Source organism: Sminthopsis crassicaudata, chromosome 1 (assembly GCF_048593235.1).
Source record: "Sminthopsis crassicaudata isolate SCR6 chromosome 1, ASM4859323v1, whole genome shotgun sequence".
In the NCBI taxonomy this organism is placed as follows: domain Eukaryota; kingdom Metazoa; phylum Chordata; class Mammalia; order Dasyuromorphia; family Dasyuridae; genus Sminthopsis; species Sminthopsis crassicaudata.
The window spans coordinates 599,017,054-599,036,969 of NC_133617.1; the positions used below are offsets into that span (position 1 = coordinate 599,017,054).

Consider the following 19,916-nt stretch of genomic DNA (forward strand, 5'->3'; position numbering starts at 1 on the left):
GGTGAGGGGTGACGTATAAGGATTGGAATTGTAGTAAGAACATCCATTCCCTGTACCAATTTTTTGTTTCCTTGAAATCTATTTTCCAAAGTAAAAATAACACCTCAAGGAGCCAAAAAATGGGGGCAGGGAAACTTCCACAGAAATCCTACTCCAGCACCCTCTCATGGAAGTTCTGAGTGTTCCTTGGTCTCATAAGGAAAATTGGCTTGAAGTAGAAGGCAGCATGATATTGTGGATAGAAAGTTGGACTAGTAGTTAAGATCTGTGTTCAAATCTCTCTTCTATTTATTAACTGCAATCCTAGCAAGGCATTTGTCTCTGGGTTGCATTTTTCTAATGCAAAAAATGTAATATCTGTAGGGCTTAAGTCACAAGGTTCTCAAAGGTAATGTAGAAAAAGTGCTTTAGAAACAAAACAACCATAGAAATATATAGGTTGTTTTCAAATACAGTGACTCTCCTAGCTAAGTCTGGAGCAGTTCATCATTACATGATTGAACTCTAGTACCAACAATTCTAGACCATTTGATGAGGAATGAAAAGGTAGCAATCTATCTCACTGAGCACATGCCTACATTGATGCTATCATGGATTCTTTAAAATTTTAAAGAGTTCTCATTAATTGTATAATGCTTAAGCTAAGCATCAAAGTTTTATATTACTAAGAGATTGATCAGGGAAGCTACAAGGTGAAGATACCAAATGAATTAGACTTAAAGAATATCAGTACAACAGAATATTTCTATGACATAAAAATGCAGATGTGAAAAAACGAGAATTGCGAAAATATATATAGAATCACTACAAAGGAGGGTCACCAGAGCAAAGTCACATAATGACTATCATGATGGTTTTTAAAATAAATAAATCAAAACCACTATGCAAATAAAAAAGAGCAAAAAGTTATAGTTTAATGTTTTATTTTTATACATTTTAAAATATATATTTTAATTTTTAAATGTAAATAGTTCACAAAAGAATACTACATTTGACATTCAACCTGCTGAGTTATCAAATTTATAAGAAAAATTGTGATTTTTAAAGTAAAATTGGTCTGCAAATATTAAGAACTTATTATGTGTCAGACGCTATATCAAACACTGGAAATCTGAAGAAAAACAAAAATGGTCCCTGTTCTCAAAGAGCTCACATTCTCTTGATGGAAAACAATAGGAAAAAAAAAAAAAACATCCATTCAAGAATTATACAGGGTAATATGGGAGATGGAATTGAAAGCATATTAGTGATGGGAGGTCCAGGAAATGGTCCTTGAAAAATGTGGGATTTACTGAGTGTTAAAGTCATTTTAAAACAATTTTTAAAAGTTGATTTTTAGGCCCTGAATTCCAAGCCAAGGTCAAGTCCTAGCCATATCAAAGATAAAAAACAATATATAAAATTTTTTCTTCTAGTTGCTAATAAGGGGATATGTAAATGTTGGGGATAGGGATAGGACCTGAGATTTCATTCATCTTGAGAACTTCCAAAAAAGAAAAGCCCTTCTACCAGTGGAGATAGGCAACTTCTCTGCAACACAGTTTTATATTCAGAGCTTGAGTGATTTGCCCAGGATCATACAGTCAATATAAGTCTGAGACAATTTTAAAATCTAAGTCTCAGCTTTAAGACCAGATTTCTAGATACTTTGCCATGCTACCTATTATGTACATCCCACCATGCCTAATTTTTTAGAAACATAATTTGCTAGTTCTCTCAATTACTTTTTTGGTTTTATGTTACTGAGCTTTACATTCAATATAGCACTGAAATAGGTCATGAGAAATCAAACATGACTGAACGGCAGCAGCAAAAATGTCTCATGTGAAGCTTCTGAATGTAACTACATTCACTTAAGTATCTCTGAGAAAGAAGCATTATTATAGAAATTTTAAAATGGATTTCTTTTATTATTCTGAGCTGTTTGGGGGTACTGTTTAGAATAATTTTCTTTGAACTGAGAAAGCAAAACAAAACTTAAAGATATTTTATTCACCAAGAATTTTGTCTAGTGCTTTGTTTAATAAATGTTCCAGAAATATTTGTTGATTCAATTTAGTTCGAACTCACCTAAGGAATTAGAATATTTTATCTGCTTACAGTCACCGTTTTCATTTTTAACAAATTCAAGCTTATAAGAAACTTAAGTGTAGTGGTTTATTATCTTAATTCTGGTATTTCTATTCTGGCCAGCCCTATACATGTGGAGTAGAAAAAGTGGCAGGATCAACCGAGATTAAAAAACACTCACTGTGTGCTAGTTGTTGGGAAAACAAAGCAAAATGAGGAGAAAATAGCTTTTGCCTTCAGTATAATTGGGTAAAATTATTTTTCCCAAAAAATTTACATAGCCAAAATAAATGTCGTCACATGGCAAATGCATTTAAATAATTATGATTTTAAGACACTAGCTAGACTTGTTGAATAAAGAAATTTGACAGGTTATTTTTAATTTTCATCATTATGAATTAGATATGTAGTATATAATAATTTGTTATTTTTTGACTGTTCTGATTGGAGCAAAATAATCTCCATATTTCTGCTTTCTTCCTTCTAAAACTTCAAACTTTTGTCTTTCTTTTAGCTTAGTTGTTGTATAGACCATGCCTCTTTCCTTCTTTAAACCTCTCTGCTGAAAACTTTGCTGTGGAATTATTTCTTTTAAAGTAGAATTCAGCATAACCAGATAGTAAGAAGAGTAGTTCATTTCCCTCTCAGTATTGTTTTCTTATTCTCCTAATGCACCAACCTATTCTTGTCTTCTCCTTGCTTTTCCAGATTTCTGATCATCATTTCTATAAAATTTAGACCTCAATTCCATAGGAAAAAAGATTGATACTATCTTATTTCCATTCAATGTTTAACTCTTTCTCCTTATTTTGAATACTTTCTCTCAACTCCTTTCAAAGAACTGATTGTTTTGACTTTTATTAGTGTAATGACTGAAAATTGACTGGCTGGAGAGGCTGATCTTCCCTGCTTCAAATTAAATTTGACAGATAGAGCAGCTAGAGTTGTTTTATGGGTTTGTTTGATGATGGATATCAAGTTTAATTACCTGTTCTTCATCTTAAAGTACTCACTAACCCAGACCTTTTCTCTGAAACTTACTTGGCTAATTACAGATTGATCCTTTGAATGCAGGCTCAAAGTTTAGTAGCCTGGAGGATAATTTCCTGAGGCAATATAATAAGGAAGTGCAATAGGAACTTTGGTGACTCAGAAAGATGATGTCTAGGGCTGATCCTTTGTGTGACTAATGTTTCTCTGTGCTGTAAACAGAAATGACTTATCTAGAACTTGGGCCAATCAAAGTGAAACCTCTCTGGCATGGATATTCAAAGAGTCCAGGCAGTGAAAATTTTACCTCATCAGAGAATGTACTACCCTTCCACAATGAGGAGATCAATGACACTCCATGTGTTCAAAACAAAACTTGGGTTTTCAGCCTGGTTACCACTTTTGAAATTTTGGCTCCAAGTGAGTTAGTTTTGGCCTGGTTTCCTATGGCACGAGATTTAAGCAATCAATTTGTCTGTAGAGCGGTTTAAGAATGTCTTGTTAATATATTTAGATGCTATGAACTAGTTTAAATCCAATTTGAAATTCAGGGCTAAGGGGATAGATATGTTTCCAAAGAGTAATAGAAATTGTATCTTCAGAATTTTTGCTTAGATGTTTGCATTGATTCTTAAGACGTTGTTTCAACTAGTTACTGCATTTGTCTCATAGCAGATTCCCCATTTCTTGGGTTTTCTTGGGTTCACAAGCATAAGGTTGGCTAACATATAAAACCAAAAGTAGAACAATACTACATTTTTTGCATGAGAAGTTTGTATCCCAAGGGCCTAGGATAGACTGTAGCATTTAATAAATGCTTGTTGAATGAATGAATGGTAAGTAAAAAGGAGACATTTTAATATATATATTATGGGTATCCGCTTTGTTCCATCTCTCTTGGGAGCTGCTACACTTCCTGACTCAGACACTTAGTATTTTGTATCTATGGTCAACATTACTTGCCGTCCCTTAGTCTCAGTTAACTTTTCTGTAAGATTGTACCTGTCTTACAGAGCTGTTGTGTTGGGAGGATCGAATTAAAAAAAAAAAAAAAAAGTAAAATGCCATGTAAATGATTAGTATTGTTATTTTTAGATTGGAGGATAATGAGGGGAGTAGGGGGGAATTGACCTAAACAATTTGCATTTAATTTCTAGTTTTCAGTTATCAACCATGGTTTTAGGGCTTTGTTATATTGGTGTTTGGAGTCTTATCCCATAAACCCTGCAAACTATCAATCAGACAGTACACTGATGTTGTGGCATTAGTAATGTATATCTATGATCTATATGACTATATGACCTGATCACCCACCTATCCAACTTTTCGTCGTGCCATCTATTTTGTGAGTACATACAGAGAAAACAGTTTGGGGGAGCCTTCAAAATAGAGTACACTTGGAAATATGCATGCCATTTTGACACATCATAATGTAGAACCACATAAATCCTTATAGTATACACCAGAGAGATGATGAGTGGAGTAAATTTAGGAGGGATCTGCCTTAAATGACAGATCATGAGAAAAAAGCAATGCAAAAAAAAAACAAAAACAAAAACAACAAACCAAACCTCCAGCTCTTAATGCTATAACAAGAGCAATGTGTGCTGTGACTATTGAATCATAGAAACAAATATGTAAACATCCATATGTTGGAATATGTAAACAAATGGAAGCAAAGGTCTAGTGGAATTAAAAAATCTTAACAAGGAAGCCTGGTATTCTCCTTTGTGGCAGAGAAACCACTATTTAAGGCCATCAAAACAGCTTCCAGGCTTGATTTACTTCCAAGTCAGACTGGTAATGCAAATGTCTGTATCTGCAGGTTCCAGGGTAGTTCTTTGTGGAATGTGGGTTGTGTTTTTCTTTTTCCTTTTAAAACAGATGATTTTTCAAGTATTAGTTCCTCACAATATTGTAGCTGACTTTCACCTAGCAATCTCTGGCTCCACAGTAATCAAAAAAACCTTAAATGAAGGGAAAACCAATCATCCACCAGCCTTCTCTTATAAGAATGAACTAACAACTTGTTGATAAGAATAAACTATGGCACTAGACTGTTACTGGTAGTAGGCATATAATGGACCTGAGGTTAGGAAGTTATATGTCTGAGTTCTAATTCAGCCTCTGATACTTAATTAGCAATGTGTTGTTAGGCAAGTCATTTAACTCTATTTGCCTCAGTTTCCTCATCTGTAAAATGAGCTGGAGAAGGAAATGTTAAACTACTCCAGTATCTTTGCCAAGAAAACTCTGAATGGGGTCAGGAAGAGTTAGACATGACGGAAAGGATTGAACATCACCAACATTAATGATGGTAAAGGTCTTTCCTAAATGTAATACTTTATATAATTTTGCAAAGCTATTGATATAATTTTCTTTAGCTACATTCAATACAGGATCCTGGCTGTAGAGTTAAAATGAACAGATAAAGAAACTGGGTCTGAGAAACATTAGGTGATTTGTCTGTGACCATCAAGGTAGTAAGTATCTAAGCAGGACATGAACTCAGATTTTCTTGATTCCCAAATTCTACATTGTACCAGATAGGGAAATAATGAGGGGTGGTAGCTTGCTTAGGTCTCTTTCTTTTCCTATAAATTCCTGCCTTAATTTAACTCAAAATCTCAAGTGTATTTTGAATTTTTGAGGGGTGGGAGGGAAAGAGAGACAAACCAGAAGCTTCACAAGTACTTGTTTTAACAAGACTGTGTATCAGCAAGTATGCCAAAATTTGATAAATACAAATAGGAAGATCTAAAAAAGGAGGGAAGGCATCAATACTAGTTTAGTTCCTTTTATCTTTCCTGAAATGCCTAGAATTAAATGGGACAAAGTCGAGTGGATAATCCTTTGCTGACACAGAGGAAATCTTTTCTTATCAATAAATATAGAAATGGCATGTATAGACCTGACCTCTAATCCAATTAGATTCAAAGAAGAAATCTAAATAAAATTTTCTACATGTTCTTGAAAGCATGAACTACATTAATTATTTTTTCATTAAATGAAACTAAAGCCAACTACAATTTTATCCTAGTCATAAAAAGGACAAATTAAATGATAGTTATAAATAAAGTAAGTGAGATGTCATTTCATCTCCATCAATAGAATTTTGTCTCTTTTTCACTTTTAAATAGACAGAGTTGACCGATTTTGACCAAAACTGGTCTATTACAAGGAGATAGATTAATATGTGCCACAAACTCAGTTTATGGATGGAAATATTCAAAGGGGGGAGGGGAAAGTTTTCTATACTTTTTAATGGATTTCACAGTAGTTTGGCCTAAAAAGTAGTAAAGAAAGCCATAAACTGCAGTGATTATAAAGTGAAAAATACATACAACTGTTAGTCAAGAAATACTCAAATGGTCACTTGATTATTAAAAACCTTTTAAAGGCTATAGAAAATGTCAGAGAAGACCAAGTTTTGGTGTAATGATTTCCAATTAAAAAAAAAAAAACCCAAAGGATTTAAGGCAGAGTTGTTTGTAAAAGAGAAAGATACTTATAAGTGTAAACCTTAGCATAAGCCTTAGACAGAAAGTGACATTAAAAGTGATCTTGTCCCAAGAGAAGAAAATTTCTAGGATTAACTTCTGATGTTTTTTTTTTCACAAATTGAACATATTTGGCCATATTTTTGTAAGGAAACCCTGCAAAATTGTAACCTGAATTTTTCCTAATTCCCCCTACTAATACTAGATAGCATCACAAAATAACAAAGACTGTAGTGCTGAATTATCTAGCTTTTCTTGGCCCAGAGAACTTGTTTTCCAGATTGCTAATTTTTTTTTCCACTCAGGAAACCTGTCTCTGCCATATGAACTGTTCTTAGGAACTTAGCAGTGTCATTCTATTCAAATTCAGAGTTTCTAGATTTAAAATTGTTTGTTTACTTATTTACTCACTTGAATGATTAAAAAAAAAAAAAAGCTTTCCTGGAATCTTCTGAAATCCTATAAATAAGAAGAAAAGGAGAACCAGAGTATAACATGCAAAACACAAAAGAAACAAACAAAGAAACACTTCTGATATTCCACAGATGCTAATAAAAAAAAATTGCTAGAAACAATCTTTCCTTAGATCCTTCATTATCTAAGAGGTCTTCCGTAAGTCTTGAATTTTTATTTCTTTGGGGGTACAGACCTAGTAGTGGTATTGCTGGGTCGAAGTTTTATGATCATATGGACATAGTTCCAAACTGTTCTCCAGAATGGCTAGAATATGTCATAGATTCGCTGACAATGCATTAATAGTCTTGTTTTTCCATATCTCCTAAGAGGGTACTTTTAAGAAAAGTTACACCTGATACTCATGTATTAACCTGAAATTCCTAGCAGTAATAGTTACGGATTAACTAGTATCTAAGAAGGCGGTAGTATATTTGGAAGAATTAATCATCCCCCACTATTCCAAAGGAAAATCAGGACCCCAACAAAACAAGATGCATTGTCAAATTTCCCTGCTGAAGAAAGAGAAAAGGAACAAGACAGAAACAGAACCAATCCAATTCCAACCTTGAAAATATTAGGAGTTTGCTAGAGGAGGTCCCTGAGCAAGTAGGAGACACCAACTTTAAGCTTTGCTTCCAAAGCCCCAGCAGGGAGCATTGTAACTCCAACCTCTTTCTAGAAGGACAAAGGAGAACATTCCACTATATTGAGGTCTCCCAGTATGCTGCCTTTAAACAATAGCAACAAGCATTTAACAGATACCTATTATGTACAAAGCATGCTGTTAGGTGCTGAACATACAGAGAGAGAAATGCAGCAACCCAGTGTTAAATGAAGAAAAGAATCATGGGAACTCTAGCTCCATGTCTCTCTGTGTGTAACAATTGGAACAGGAGTCCTACCATCTTTTTCCTTATGTCTTTTGCCTTCAGAATTTAAAAGTTAGCTGGGATTGATTTAAGTTAAAAGTTTGCTGGGACCTATGGCTGGAGATGAGATGGATGTGTACAGCTGTTCACAACTATGTTATAATTCACTTTTCATCATATTTTCATATTGGCAGTGACTGATTATTTCATATTTTGATTTCTCATCATCGTTCAGTAATCTTACATGGGCTGATGAGAGTAAATGTTAGGTCCATTTTAACTTTCATTTCCTGAAGGGGAAATGCTCTCCTCTTTGGTATAGAATTTATAACAAATGTAAACAATGGAAATTTTAGGTCACTGAGGAAAATACTTGAGAATAGACAACAGCTTCTCAAAAGATACCTCTATGAGGATCTATCTATTTAAGTGAGTAATAAATAATCACAAATATTTTTGGAGAAAGGAAGAATTGAGGAGAGTGGCCAGTTTTGCTATTATTCAACTTATCTGTGTCCACTGTCATCAACTTGGCTCAAAGTTTTATTTCTTCTTATTCAGAATATTGTGTAGTTCCTCAAAATGGACTCTGATCACACAGCCTCCAAAATAATCTTTCTAATCTATTGATTGGAGCAAGTCTCTCCCCTGCTTTAAAAACTTAGCATTATCAAAATAAAACATAAACCCAGACCCTAAAGGCTCTATGGTATGGCTGTGGTATGGCTGTACCTCCTCTTTGTAAACATATTCCATGGTACTCTTCTACCTGGGCATGACATTACAACTAAACTTGATTAGTCACTGTTGCCGGCTTTTATTTAAGTTTTCTCCACCTTTGTATGCATGCATCACTTCCTTATGCTTAATATATTCATAAACCTAACTCATCCCATTTTCATTCTTCATCTGTGAAATTCAGCTCTGGGGCTTTTCCCTAAAGTCAATCTTGAATTCCCCTCCTTATCTCCCTCCTTCAAGATGCTTTTGAATCAGTCTTTTCTTAACTTAAAGTTTTCTGAGAAATTGTATCTCCTCTTCCCCATCCCCCAAGAAATTACAGCACTTTTTATGTTGTAACACCTAATAAATCTTTTGTTGAGTGGAGATTAATTTAATTTGATGAAGACAATTTCTTTTTTATGACTTTTATTTTTTATTTTTTAATAATAGATTTTTATTTTCAAAATAATTTAAAGGTAGTTTTCAACATTCACCCTTACAAAATCTTGTGTTGCAATTTTTTCTCCCTCCATTCAATCTAACACCCTCCCCTAGACAGCAAGTAATCCAATACAGATTAAATAGGTAAAATTCTTCTGTGCATATCATGCTGCACAAGAAAAATCAGATCAAAAGGGGAAAATGAGAAAGAATAAAAAAGCAATCAAACAATAAAAAAGTGAAAATACTATGTTGTGATTCATATTCAGTCCCCTGGGTGCAGATGGCTCTCTTCATCACAAAATCATTGTAACTGGCCTGAATCACCTCATTGTTGAAAAGAGCCACGTCCATCAGAATTGATCATCACATAATCTTGTTGTTGCTATATACAATGTTTGCTTGGTTCTGCTCACTTCATTTAGCATCACTTCATGAAAGTCACTCCAGGACTTTCTGAAATCATCATTTCTTATAGAACAATAATATTCTATAACATTCATATATTATAACTTATTAAGCCATTCTCCAACTGATGGGTATCCACTAAGTTTCCAGTTCCTTGCCACTACAAAAAGGACTGCTACAAACATTTTTCCTTTCCTACAAACATGGATCCTTTTCTCTTTTTTATGATCTCTTTCGGGATACAGGTCCAATCTATATTGGATACACTGATGAATCAAAAGGTATGCAGGGTTTAATAGCCCTTTGGGCATAGTTTCATATTGCTTTCCAAAATGGTTGGATCAGTTTACAACTCCACCAACAATATATTAGTGTCCCAGTTTTTTCATATTCCCTCAAACATTCATCATCTTAGCCAATATGAAAGGTGTGTAGTGATACCTCAGAGTTGTCTTAATTTGCATTTCTCTAATCCATAGTGATTTAGAGAATTTTTTTTCATGTGAATAGAAATGGCTTTAATTTCTTTGTCTGAAATTGTTCAAATCCTTTGACCATTTATCAACTGGAGAATGGCTTTTATTCTTATAAATTTGAGTCAGTTCTATACATATTTTAGAAATGAGGCCTTTATCAGACCCTTGGATGTAAAATTTCCCTCAGTTTTTGCTTCTCTTCTAATCTTGGCTTCATTGGTTTTGTCTGTACAAAACCTTTTTAATTTATAGTATCACTCTTTACATTTAAATCATGAACCCATTTCAACCTTATCTTAGTATATATAGGGTGATAGGTGTTGTTCAATGCCTAGTTTCTGCCACTCTATTTTCCAATTTTCCCAGCAATGTTTGTCAGATAGTGAGTTCTTATCCTAGAAGCTGGCGTCTTTGGGTCTCTGGGTTAAACACCAGATTACTCTAGTCATTGACTATTGTGTTGATTAAGACAATTTCTACAAGTTTTTATGAAATCAGTTATATAATCTTTGCTTTCTGATGAACAAATGTTCTTTAAATTTCATTTTTTGTATTCTAGCCTGGTAAGAGCCTAGAAATCCTTTTTAAGTTCACCTTTTCTCACTTGTGAGATGGGAAGGTCTTAACCAAGTAGAGATACTCCAAGAAGTATGATAGATAGACAAGCAGTTTGAAGGATAATGGCTGATGACCATAGCAATTATCATTTACCACTTTTCTCACCTTATGTTCATTCATTACTTTCATGAGAATACAAAGTTCTTGCCATTGGAGATCTTATTTTCTACATATGGGAAAACATGGAAGAAGTTGTATAAAACCTATTTCACAAAACATTTTCTGAAAACTGGAGTTTCATGAATGACTTCCAGTACTTAGCATAGTGCAGATGGTACGCTCTTAATAAATGTCTATGGATTGATTAATTGCTTTTACTTATATTTTTCCCTGGTGGTCCATAGAGATTTCTTGTTGCAGAATGTGATGTAATTTCCAGAGGAAACCCATCAAAACTATTACTCCAAGATTTCTATATTTAAATTCCTGCCTGATTTTTAAAGTTAAAGATGAACTTCAAATGGCATACGGCATTTTTTTCTTTTTCCCTTTTTTATCACAAAAATATATCCCTGTGTACTATGGCAAAAGAAAGAAAAAGCATAGCCTTTTGTTGTTTGAGAATTTAATTAGCACTGTGCCTTAATAAGATTTGCATCAATTACCACCTTCATTCAAACCCTCAATTTTCACTTTCTTTGTTTATATAGAAAGATGTAATGGACTAGCTCTCAGACCTTGGTAGCAGTTCAGAATTGTCAGCACCTTAGAGAACAGTTTGCTCCTGCAAGTTAATTGACTGTTTGAAGTGAGGTCTTGGATTAAAACTCAACCACGTGGCATTTTACATGTGGATGTGTGTTCCATGGTAACTTGTGAAGGAGTTGACTGATTTTCATTAAATCTGGTACATTACTCTAGGACACAAAGAAATATTTTAAGTATGATTTATGGTTCAGCCTGTCATCTCTAAATCAAATGAAATTGGATAAAAGATTTCAAATGGGCATGTTGACAGTTTTGAACAGATTTTAGTGAAATTAGGATAGGAGTGGAGTGAGAACTGGAGATAGGTACAGAGTAAACAGCTATTGTGGGTACAGCACAGTGATCACAATGAGGGAGACTTTAAAATATTATTTTTCATAAATTGTGCATGGTAGGGCCATAAAATTATGTTCTCCATAATGCCTATGTACTTATTTTAGGCTGTAGCATATCATCTGTTAAAGTGAATGATCAATCCTTTAGGCAGCACAGTAGGGGGAAGGAAGGGCAAACCAAAATTTCAAATTTAGGAACTAGGGAAACACAGCATTTAAATTTTGCTTAAAGGACAGAACAGCCTTTTCCTGGTTCTCTGAGGAAGATATAAAAACATGAGGTTGCATTAAATGAATATTAGTGTCCACAAAAACTGTTGTAATTATGTTGTGTTTTTCATTAACATAAATTTACATATCTGATTGGAAGACAAGGTTTTTCTCCTTTAAAGAAAAAAAAAAAGATTGCTGGGCTCTTACCAGTTCTGTTTATGAGATCCCATATGAGGTTGTGAACCATACTTTAAAAATCTGGGTTCTACACAATGAATTATATTTGAGTTAGAACTATTTTTTATGAGTTAAAATGTATGTATTTTCCTTAATTCATTCATTGATTTTTATCTACTGCATAGTGGGTAAAATGGCATCACAAGACGAAACTGGAAGGGATCTTGCCACCCCTCCTGACAAAAGACATGCAACTCATTCCTTTAAGGGAGGTAAGCAGCATGGCATATTATTATCATTATTATTATTATTAATAATCCTACGTTTACTTAGTGATATAAAGTTTACAGAATGCATACTAAAAATAGAAATAGACTACTGAAATCAGGAGATTAGGAAGAGATGCTCTGGAGACTAATCATACAAACTCTATGAACTATCCAGGTAGGGGCAAATATTGGGCAGCAGAACTGAAGTTGAAAAGTTGAAAAGATTTTTGGGGGAGTCAACCAGATGATGAGGTTTTTGCAAGCCACTGATCATCTTGAAGCATTTAATTTTAGTTCTAACTCTTAATAGCTAGCATTTATGTAGCACTTTAAGGTTTGCATAATGCTTTACAAGTGTTATCCCATTTGATCTTCCCAACCCTGGGTAGTAGTTACTATTTTTAGAGATGAGGAAATGAGACAGATAGATTAAATAATTTGTATAGGTTCACACAGCTGGTAAGCATTTGAAGCTGGATTTGAATAGGGGTCTTCCTGATTCCAGATCTAGCACTCTATCCACTGAGCCACTTAACTGCCTCTCACACTTTGTTTACAAGTCACTTAACTTTTAAGTTTCACTAGTCTATAAAATGGGAGGATTGGACTATATAATCTCTAAGGTTCCTTCCAGTTATGTATTCTACCAACCTGTGTTTCAGGAGGTATGAGGAAACTAAAGTCCAAAGCTTCCCTGTTTGGAAATGAGGAACTTTTAGCAAAATTCCCCTCTCTAGTTGGAAACTCTTCTCTCTCTCTCTCTCTCTCTCTCTCTCTCTCTCTCTCTCTCTCTCTCTCTCTCTCTCTCTCTCTCTCTCTCTCTCTCTCTCTCTCTTTCTGTTTCTCTCTCTTCTCTTCTCTTCTCTTCTCTTCTCTTCTCTTCTCTTCTCTTCTCTTCTCTTCTCTTCTCTTCTCTTCTCTTCTCTTCTCTTCTCTTCTCTTCTCTTCTCTTCTCTCTCTCTCTCTCTCTCTCTCTCTCTCTCTCTCTCTCTCTCTCTCTCTCTCTCTCTCTCTCTCTCTCTCTCTCTCTCTCTCCTATTAATGTGTACTCCCAGCTAATTGCCTTTTATATGTCCCTAGGAATATAGCCCCCATTAGGTTCAAAGTCCTGTTTTTTTGTTTGTTTGTTTGTGTTTTTGTTTTGTTTTTTTTATTTAGAGAAAGTTGTCCCCCAAGTAGTTGGTACTAATTGATAGTAGATATATTAAAAATCATTTGAGTTAAGATGCTGATAACCTGTAAACCCTTCCTTCAATCTTAACTCCCTTCCAAATTGCTCTGTAAATTCCACTCCATCAGTGAGGATCCTGAAGCAGAGAAGGCCATGCCTTCATTCCTTACCACACTGCTCTTCAAGATCTGTGGATTTGGGAAATCAGCTCAAGGCAGAGGTCTTCTGAGCATGCATACACAGAAGTAGAGAAAAAAAATATAATTACAAGGTACTTTTCCAGAACTGGGTGGGGGGTGGTGGGTAGGGGTGGGGGTGGGATTAGGGCAGAGAGAGGAAAGGAAGGGAAAGAAACAGCCACTTTGGGAGTCAGGAAAGAACTCATGTAGAAGGTAGCTCTTTAAAAGAGGCAAGGAATTGCATTTTATTTTCTTTCTCACTTTTTTTTCTATTTGATTTTATTTTTCTTGTGCAGCAAGATAATTGTGTAAATATGTATGCATATATTGGATTTAACATATATTTCTACCATGTTTAACATATATTGAATTACTTCCTTCCAGGGTAGGGGATGGGAGATGGGGGGGGGGGAGTTGAAACAAGTTTTGCAGGAGTTAATGTTGAAAAATTATCCATGCATATGTTTTGAAAATTAAAAAAGTTTTAATTTTATTTTTTTTTAAAGAAAGAGGCAAGGAATTTTAAAAGTTGGAAATGAGGAAGGAATACTTATGGGTCTGTGACTAGGTATGGAGATGGAAATAGAAGGTCATTTGGGAAGGACACCAAAGAAGCCAGTTTGATTGAACTATATAATATATATGAAGAGAATTAAGGTATAGTATCTTAAGAGCAAAGAAAGAGAAGTACATTGGGTGACTTAGGGGTAGTTTTGATGTCCTCTGTTCCCTTCCACCTTCTGGATTCTAGTCTCACACCTGCTCAGCATCAGGAATGGAATATGGCAGTAAATTCTGTCTAAAGATTCCAAAGTCGACCTGACTGTCAACTTCTGTCAGGGTGATAAATTATTGCATACATTCCTTTGGGTAAGTGTATTTCTGCCTGGGTCCTCATCTATCGAGAAGTTGTTTTACAAACCCAGAAGAGTAGTTTTCTGCACTTAGGAAGGTTACAAATGGACAAACATGCCAGAAGAAAAGGTGCCATTTTAATACCTTATAAAGTAGGTTTGTTGAGAAAATGGGAACATCTATTAAGAAATACAGGTTTGTTAATACATCACTTGTTTCTAACTTGCTTGGATATATTAAAGCCTAAATAATAATAATTACAAAGGAAATAGAGCTATATAATGGCCTTAATGACCTCCTTACTATCACTACCACAAACCCCACCCCACATATATATATGAATTAATGCTGTATTTTTGAAGAGGCTGATCATAGATCTAGAACAGAAAAAGGTATCAGAAAAATTGGTTATTATAGAAGCAGGAATGTTGATTTTGGAATTAGAGAATCTGGCATCACAACCTCACTTTGCTGCTTATTTATTGCCTTTGTGTCTCTGGGCTTCAGTTTTCTCCATCTGTAAAATGAGGGGGTTGGATTACAAGGCCCCTTCCAGCTCTAAAGTGCTGATCCTATGACTCCATTTGGAAGCTCATTTAAGTTTTTAAACCCATACTTAAATTCCTATAAAATAACTGAATTGCCCATTTACTGAGCCAAAGAAGACATGTTCTCAAAGAAACTCACTTCCAAAAGTTCTCTGAGCAATACCACCTGGGAATGTAGGACTTTTTATAAACGATGGATCAAGGCAATTTAGTTTGCTGCATTGTAATTGTTTTCTGGGTCCAATCTGAAATCAGGAAAACTTGAGTTCAAATGTGGCCTCAGACATTCATTAGGCTATGACCTTGGGCAAGTTATTTAACTCTGCCTCAGTTTCCTCATCTGTAAAATGAGCGGGAGGAACAAATGGCAAAGTACTCCACTATCTTTTACTAGAAAACCTTAAACAGGGACTTGAAGTCAGACTTGACTGAAAAATGACTGAACAACAAAATAAATTTAATTGGAAAGAGAAGAAATCGAAACTAAAAGGGATGAACTTATAAGTTATTGTATAGCTTTTGAGTACAAAATAATAGAGATGAGTTGCATTGTAATTTTGAAAACAGAGAAAGTGGCAATTCTAAATGCCAAGGAGAAGATATGGGGAATTAAAATAAGAGAGGGTATAACCTATTTAAAACACATATTTATTAATTTTATTATTCTCTACAATTTCCCCATTTAACGAATAGGAAACAGCCACTGAATTTATATTAGAATTATAGAATTTTGTGTTGGAGAGAACTTTAAAGGTCTTCTAGCTCCTTTTCAATGTAGGAATCCCTCCTATAATATTTGATTTGATTAAAATCAATCAAGAATGATCCATCTTTTCTTTGAACAAATATTGTTTGAATAGTTACTATGTTCTCCTTGCATTCTGGAAGCTTTGAAGATATAACAAATATGATGTATATCTTTTAGCCCAGTAGGGAAGATAAATTCTTTACACAAATAATCAAAATATTGGATAGTATATGAAAATGGAATAAGAGGTACATTGTGCTATGGGAAGAAGGAAGAGTTGTTTTTTTTTTTTTTTTTTTTCTTTCTATTTGTTAGACTCAGAATAAGAAAGATCAACTTCATGGAAGAAATAGTGATTAAATGGGGTTTTGAAGGAGTGAATTGTGAGAAAGAAGAAAGGATAAATTTCATTAAATTTTTTTTTTTTATTTCAGGGGGCAGCTAGTTGGTATAATGGATAAAGCACCAGCCCTGAAGTCAAGAGGATCTGAGTTCAAATTTGACCTCAGACACTTAACACTTCCTGGCTGTGTGACCCTGGGCAAGTCACTTACCCCTAATTGCTTCAGTAAAAACAAACAAATAAATAAATAAATCTCATTAAATATTTCCCAATTACATGTTAAAAATTTAACATAAAAAGTGAGTTTCAAATTATCTTCCTCCATTCTTTTTTCATCCCTCCTTCAAAAGGCAAGTAGTTTGATAATCAATTATACATGTGAAGTCACACAAAACACTTTCATATTAGCCATGTTGCAAAAGAAAACAAATAAAAAAGTGAGAAAAATAAAAATTTTAAAAAGTATGCTTCAATTTGCTTTCAGTGTTCATCAGTTCTCCATCTGAAGGTTGTGACAGCATTTTTTTCATCATGGATCCTTTGGGTCCATGTCTTTGGATCATTGGATCAATGGATCATTGTCTTTATCAGAGTAGATAAATCTTTCACCATTGATCATTCTTACAATATTACTATTTTGGAGTTTTCCTGGGTCTATTTGGATCAATTTCAAATCCATGTCAAGTCAACTGGAATTTATTAAGTATTTACCACGTGCTAAGAGGCAAAAAACAATCATCATCCTTCTCACACTGTCCTGTTCCATTGTCAACCCAAATTTTAAAATATCAGAATAGATTTTAGAAATCTTAGACTAAAAGGATTTCAATCTGGGGTTCATGTGCTGTTTTAAAAATAACTTTCAATGTATTTGAATCTTTGTAATCCTGTTTATTTTATTGTATGAATTGAAAAACATTCTTCTGAGAAAAGATCATTTTTCATCAAATATCCAATTCATCAAATGTTTGAAGGGCTTTGAGACCAAAACATCATTAAGAGTCCCTGCCCTAATGCAACTTCTTTATTTTTATGCATAAATTATTCTGTGATATTGCCCAGATGTTTTTGTAACTTAAAATTGGAATTATGAGGCAAAGAAGGAAGGAAGGAAGGAAGGAAGGAAGGAAGGAAGGAAGGAAGGAAGGAAGGAAGGAAGGAAGGAAGGAAGGAAGGAAGGAAGGAAGGAAGGAAGGAAGGAAGGAAGGAAGGAAGGAAGGAAGGAAGGAAGGAAGGAAGGAAGGAAGGAAGGAAGGGGGAGGGAGGGACAGAGGGAGGAAGGAAGGGAGGGAGGGAAGAAAAAAGTCCAAAGTCCCATACCTCAAAGGGGTTTTCTATGGAACAGCGGACAATAGTATCATAATAACTGGCTGTGATTTTACTATCCTTTCCCCATCTTTACTGTGCAAAATGTTTGCTTTGTTCTAATTAAATAACATGTCCAATTCTTTGTAATGAAAATACTGGAAGGGAGTAAAATGTGTCTTAGATCTCATTGTTGGTCATCAGCTGATGATAATGTTCCAAGATAGGAACTGCCTCCCTCATTTATTTGTCTTATTCAAAAGAAATCATGGTCACCTTCAACTATAAATAAGAGAAATGTCAAATGGAAACTGTGTAATATAGGGAAAAGGTGGATTGTTTATGCCCTTTATGAATTCTACATCACACTGAATCATTACAGACAAAATATGTAGATGAAATTAAACCTGCATTGCCTTTCTGAGATCCCTAACCTCCTCGAGGCATCTCTTTCAGCTGTCTGCTAAGTTACTTCACTTTCTCTGTTCCTCCCCAACCTGTTTACATTTTATGCTAAGAAATTACCCCTAGAGATATTTGCATATAACCAGGGACTCTCCAAGATGAAAAGCTTTTGACACCCAAAGCAATGAATCACTAATGGTGAAATTTAGGTGACTGACAGGTTAGGGAAGATAGTTGGTGGTGAGAAATCTTCCCAGCCTCTTCACATATCGGTAGGCAGCCAGCCCTTAGGTAATGTTTTATGCCAAATCTGCGGTGGATACTTAATTAAAGAATTATATTGCCACCTCTTTGTGATTTGAATACTAGCTGCTTAAGATAAGAATAATCTTCAGATAAGAATAATTTTATAATTTATACAGTCAAACCTTACTGAAATTTTATCTTAGTGATAAGATGACCTATAGGCCATCAGAGGACATCAGTGTTCATTAAATTAAGTTTTTATTAAAAGCCGGGGCCTCAAGCAATCCCAGAAAAATGGTAAATTGTGGAGAGGAAAAAAAAAAAAATCAAACCCTTTCAGGGGAAAAAAAAAAAATGTATCCTCTCTTTAGAAGTTTGGAAGTACCAAAGGCAATTTTACATTTTTAGGCGATTTTAAAGTACTTCAAAACAAGAAATTGATGCCAGAAATATACCTAGAAATTAAACAGTAACTTGCCACTGGCAAGCTCTGCTTAAACCTGTTACATATGCTCTCTGAAAGTAAAGCCAATCCCTTCATGTATTTCCCATCAGATAAACATGTATATAGGAATATTTTAAAAGCCAGTAAAAAGTTAGAAATAAGCTACTTATGCCATCAAACCTCACTGAAGTGAACTCTCTAAGGACCAAACCACACCCATGGTCAAATACAGTTTCTTTTCTGTAAGCTTTATTAACATTTAAAAACTTTTTTATTTCCTCCTCAGAGTAGATGTTTGATGGAACAGAAGGAGGAGAAAAGCTGGAGTCAGAAAAGTCAGTATATGAATTTGTCATTGCTTAACCTTAGGCAATATTTAGGGAAACTTAAACAAAGTTAACTTATGAAGCAGATGGTTTTTATCGGGTGCTAGCAAAATCATACAGACTTTGTGCAGTAATTTTAAAGCATTTCCTTCATTAATAATAAAGTTCATGCTATTTTTATAATAATATAGTAATATAGAATAATTTGCCTCTAATAGTTCACTCATAGTTGGTTTTCCTTCCCCCAATGTTCTACACCCCAAGCAAGGGAAAATGCCCATGCCATTGAGACCTATGTAAATTGAAGTAGTACAGACTGTTACTGAGCTCAAATTCTTGGAGTCCAGGCAAAGAAGGATCCCAACATTCACATTCATCTTGTTAAGTGCACCTAATTAAAGAATCCTGGCACCAGGTTGATCAACATAAATATTCCTCGTCTCCAAACAAAATAGGCAGAACAGCTTGACAAACATTTCACAAGGATATATTACCTCCCCCTCCTGCTCACTGGAGGCTCCTTTTTGTTTTTCCTTTTCAAAAGGAAGCTACTACCTTAGCATCTTGTTAGTGATGCCCATGGCATCATTTCAGGCAGTGTGTCAAGAGAACCCTTTAGATCATCGAGAAATGTGAAGTGTCCAAATTTCAGAAAACATGAGATCACTAAGCAGTCCTTGGGGTTGCTATGTAGTATCCTGGTGCTTTAGAAAAAATCCTAGGAGTATTGTTGGAAGGGCACTGTGAGTGGGTTCCTCCAGAGCTCCCATTCTTCATTTACAGTGAGGTTTATCCTATTTTAGTTTCTGGTAGTTGTCTTCTGTATAACTGCTATTTGGCAGATCTTTTGGCTACTTAAAATTCAGTGGGTTTTCACAGACATTTTCTAAATGATAACTCTCGGATCCTTGTTCCAGAGACAATATTTAGATTCTCTAGCTTATTAATGGTGGTAGAGAAGTATTTTTGCCTTTATGATTCATTATGATGATATAGGATATTTGACATTCTCTAAATGTGCTTATTAGATAATCTTAAGAATTTTTACTTCCAGTGGTTTAGTAAATTTAGTAATATAAATATTCTGAAAAT

The 19,916-nt window shown here is 34.6% G+C and overlaps 1 protein-coding gene across 15 annotated transcripts in view; it reads left to right on the forward strand.

Annotated features, from left to right (window-relative positions):
• The window catches only part of PDE4D (phosphodiesterase 4D), a 1,915,283-nt gene that overhangs the window by 1,825,557 nt on the left and 69,810 nt on the right, over positions 1-19,916 (forward strand). For 11 of the 15 annotated variants that reach the window (XM_074282453.1, XM_074282452.1, XM_074282451.1 and 8 more), the window contains one exon: positions 12,170-12,256. The exons of the other annotated variants lie outside the window; for them this stretch is intronic. In XM_074282453.1, the coding sequence (XP_074138554.1) occupies positions 12,170-12,256 (87 nt within the window). The remainder of the gene's footprint in view (positions 1-12,169; positions 12,257-19,916) is intronic. 15 annotated transcript variants of the gene reach the window in all.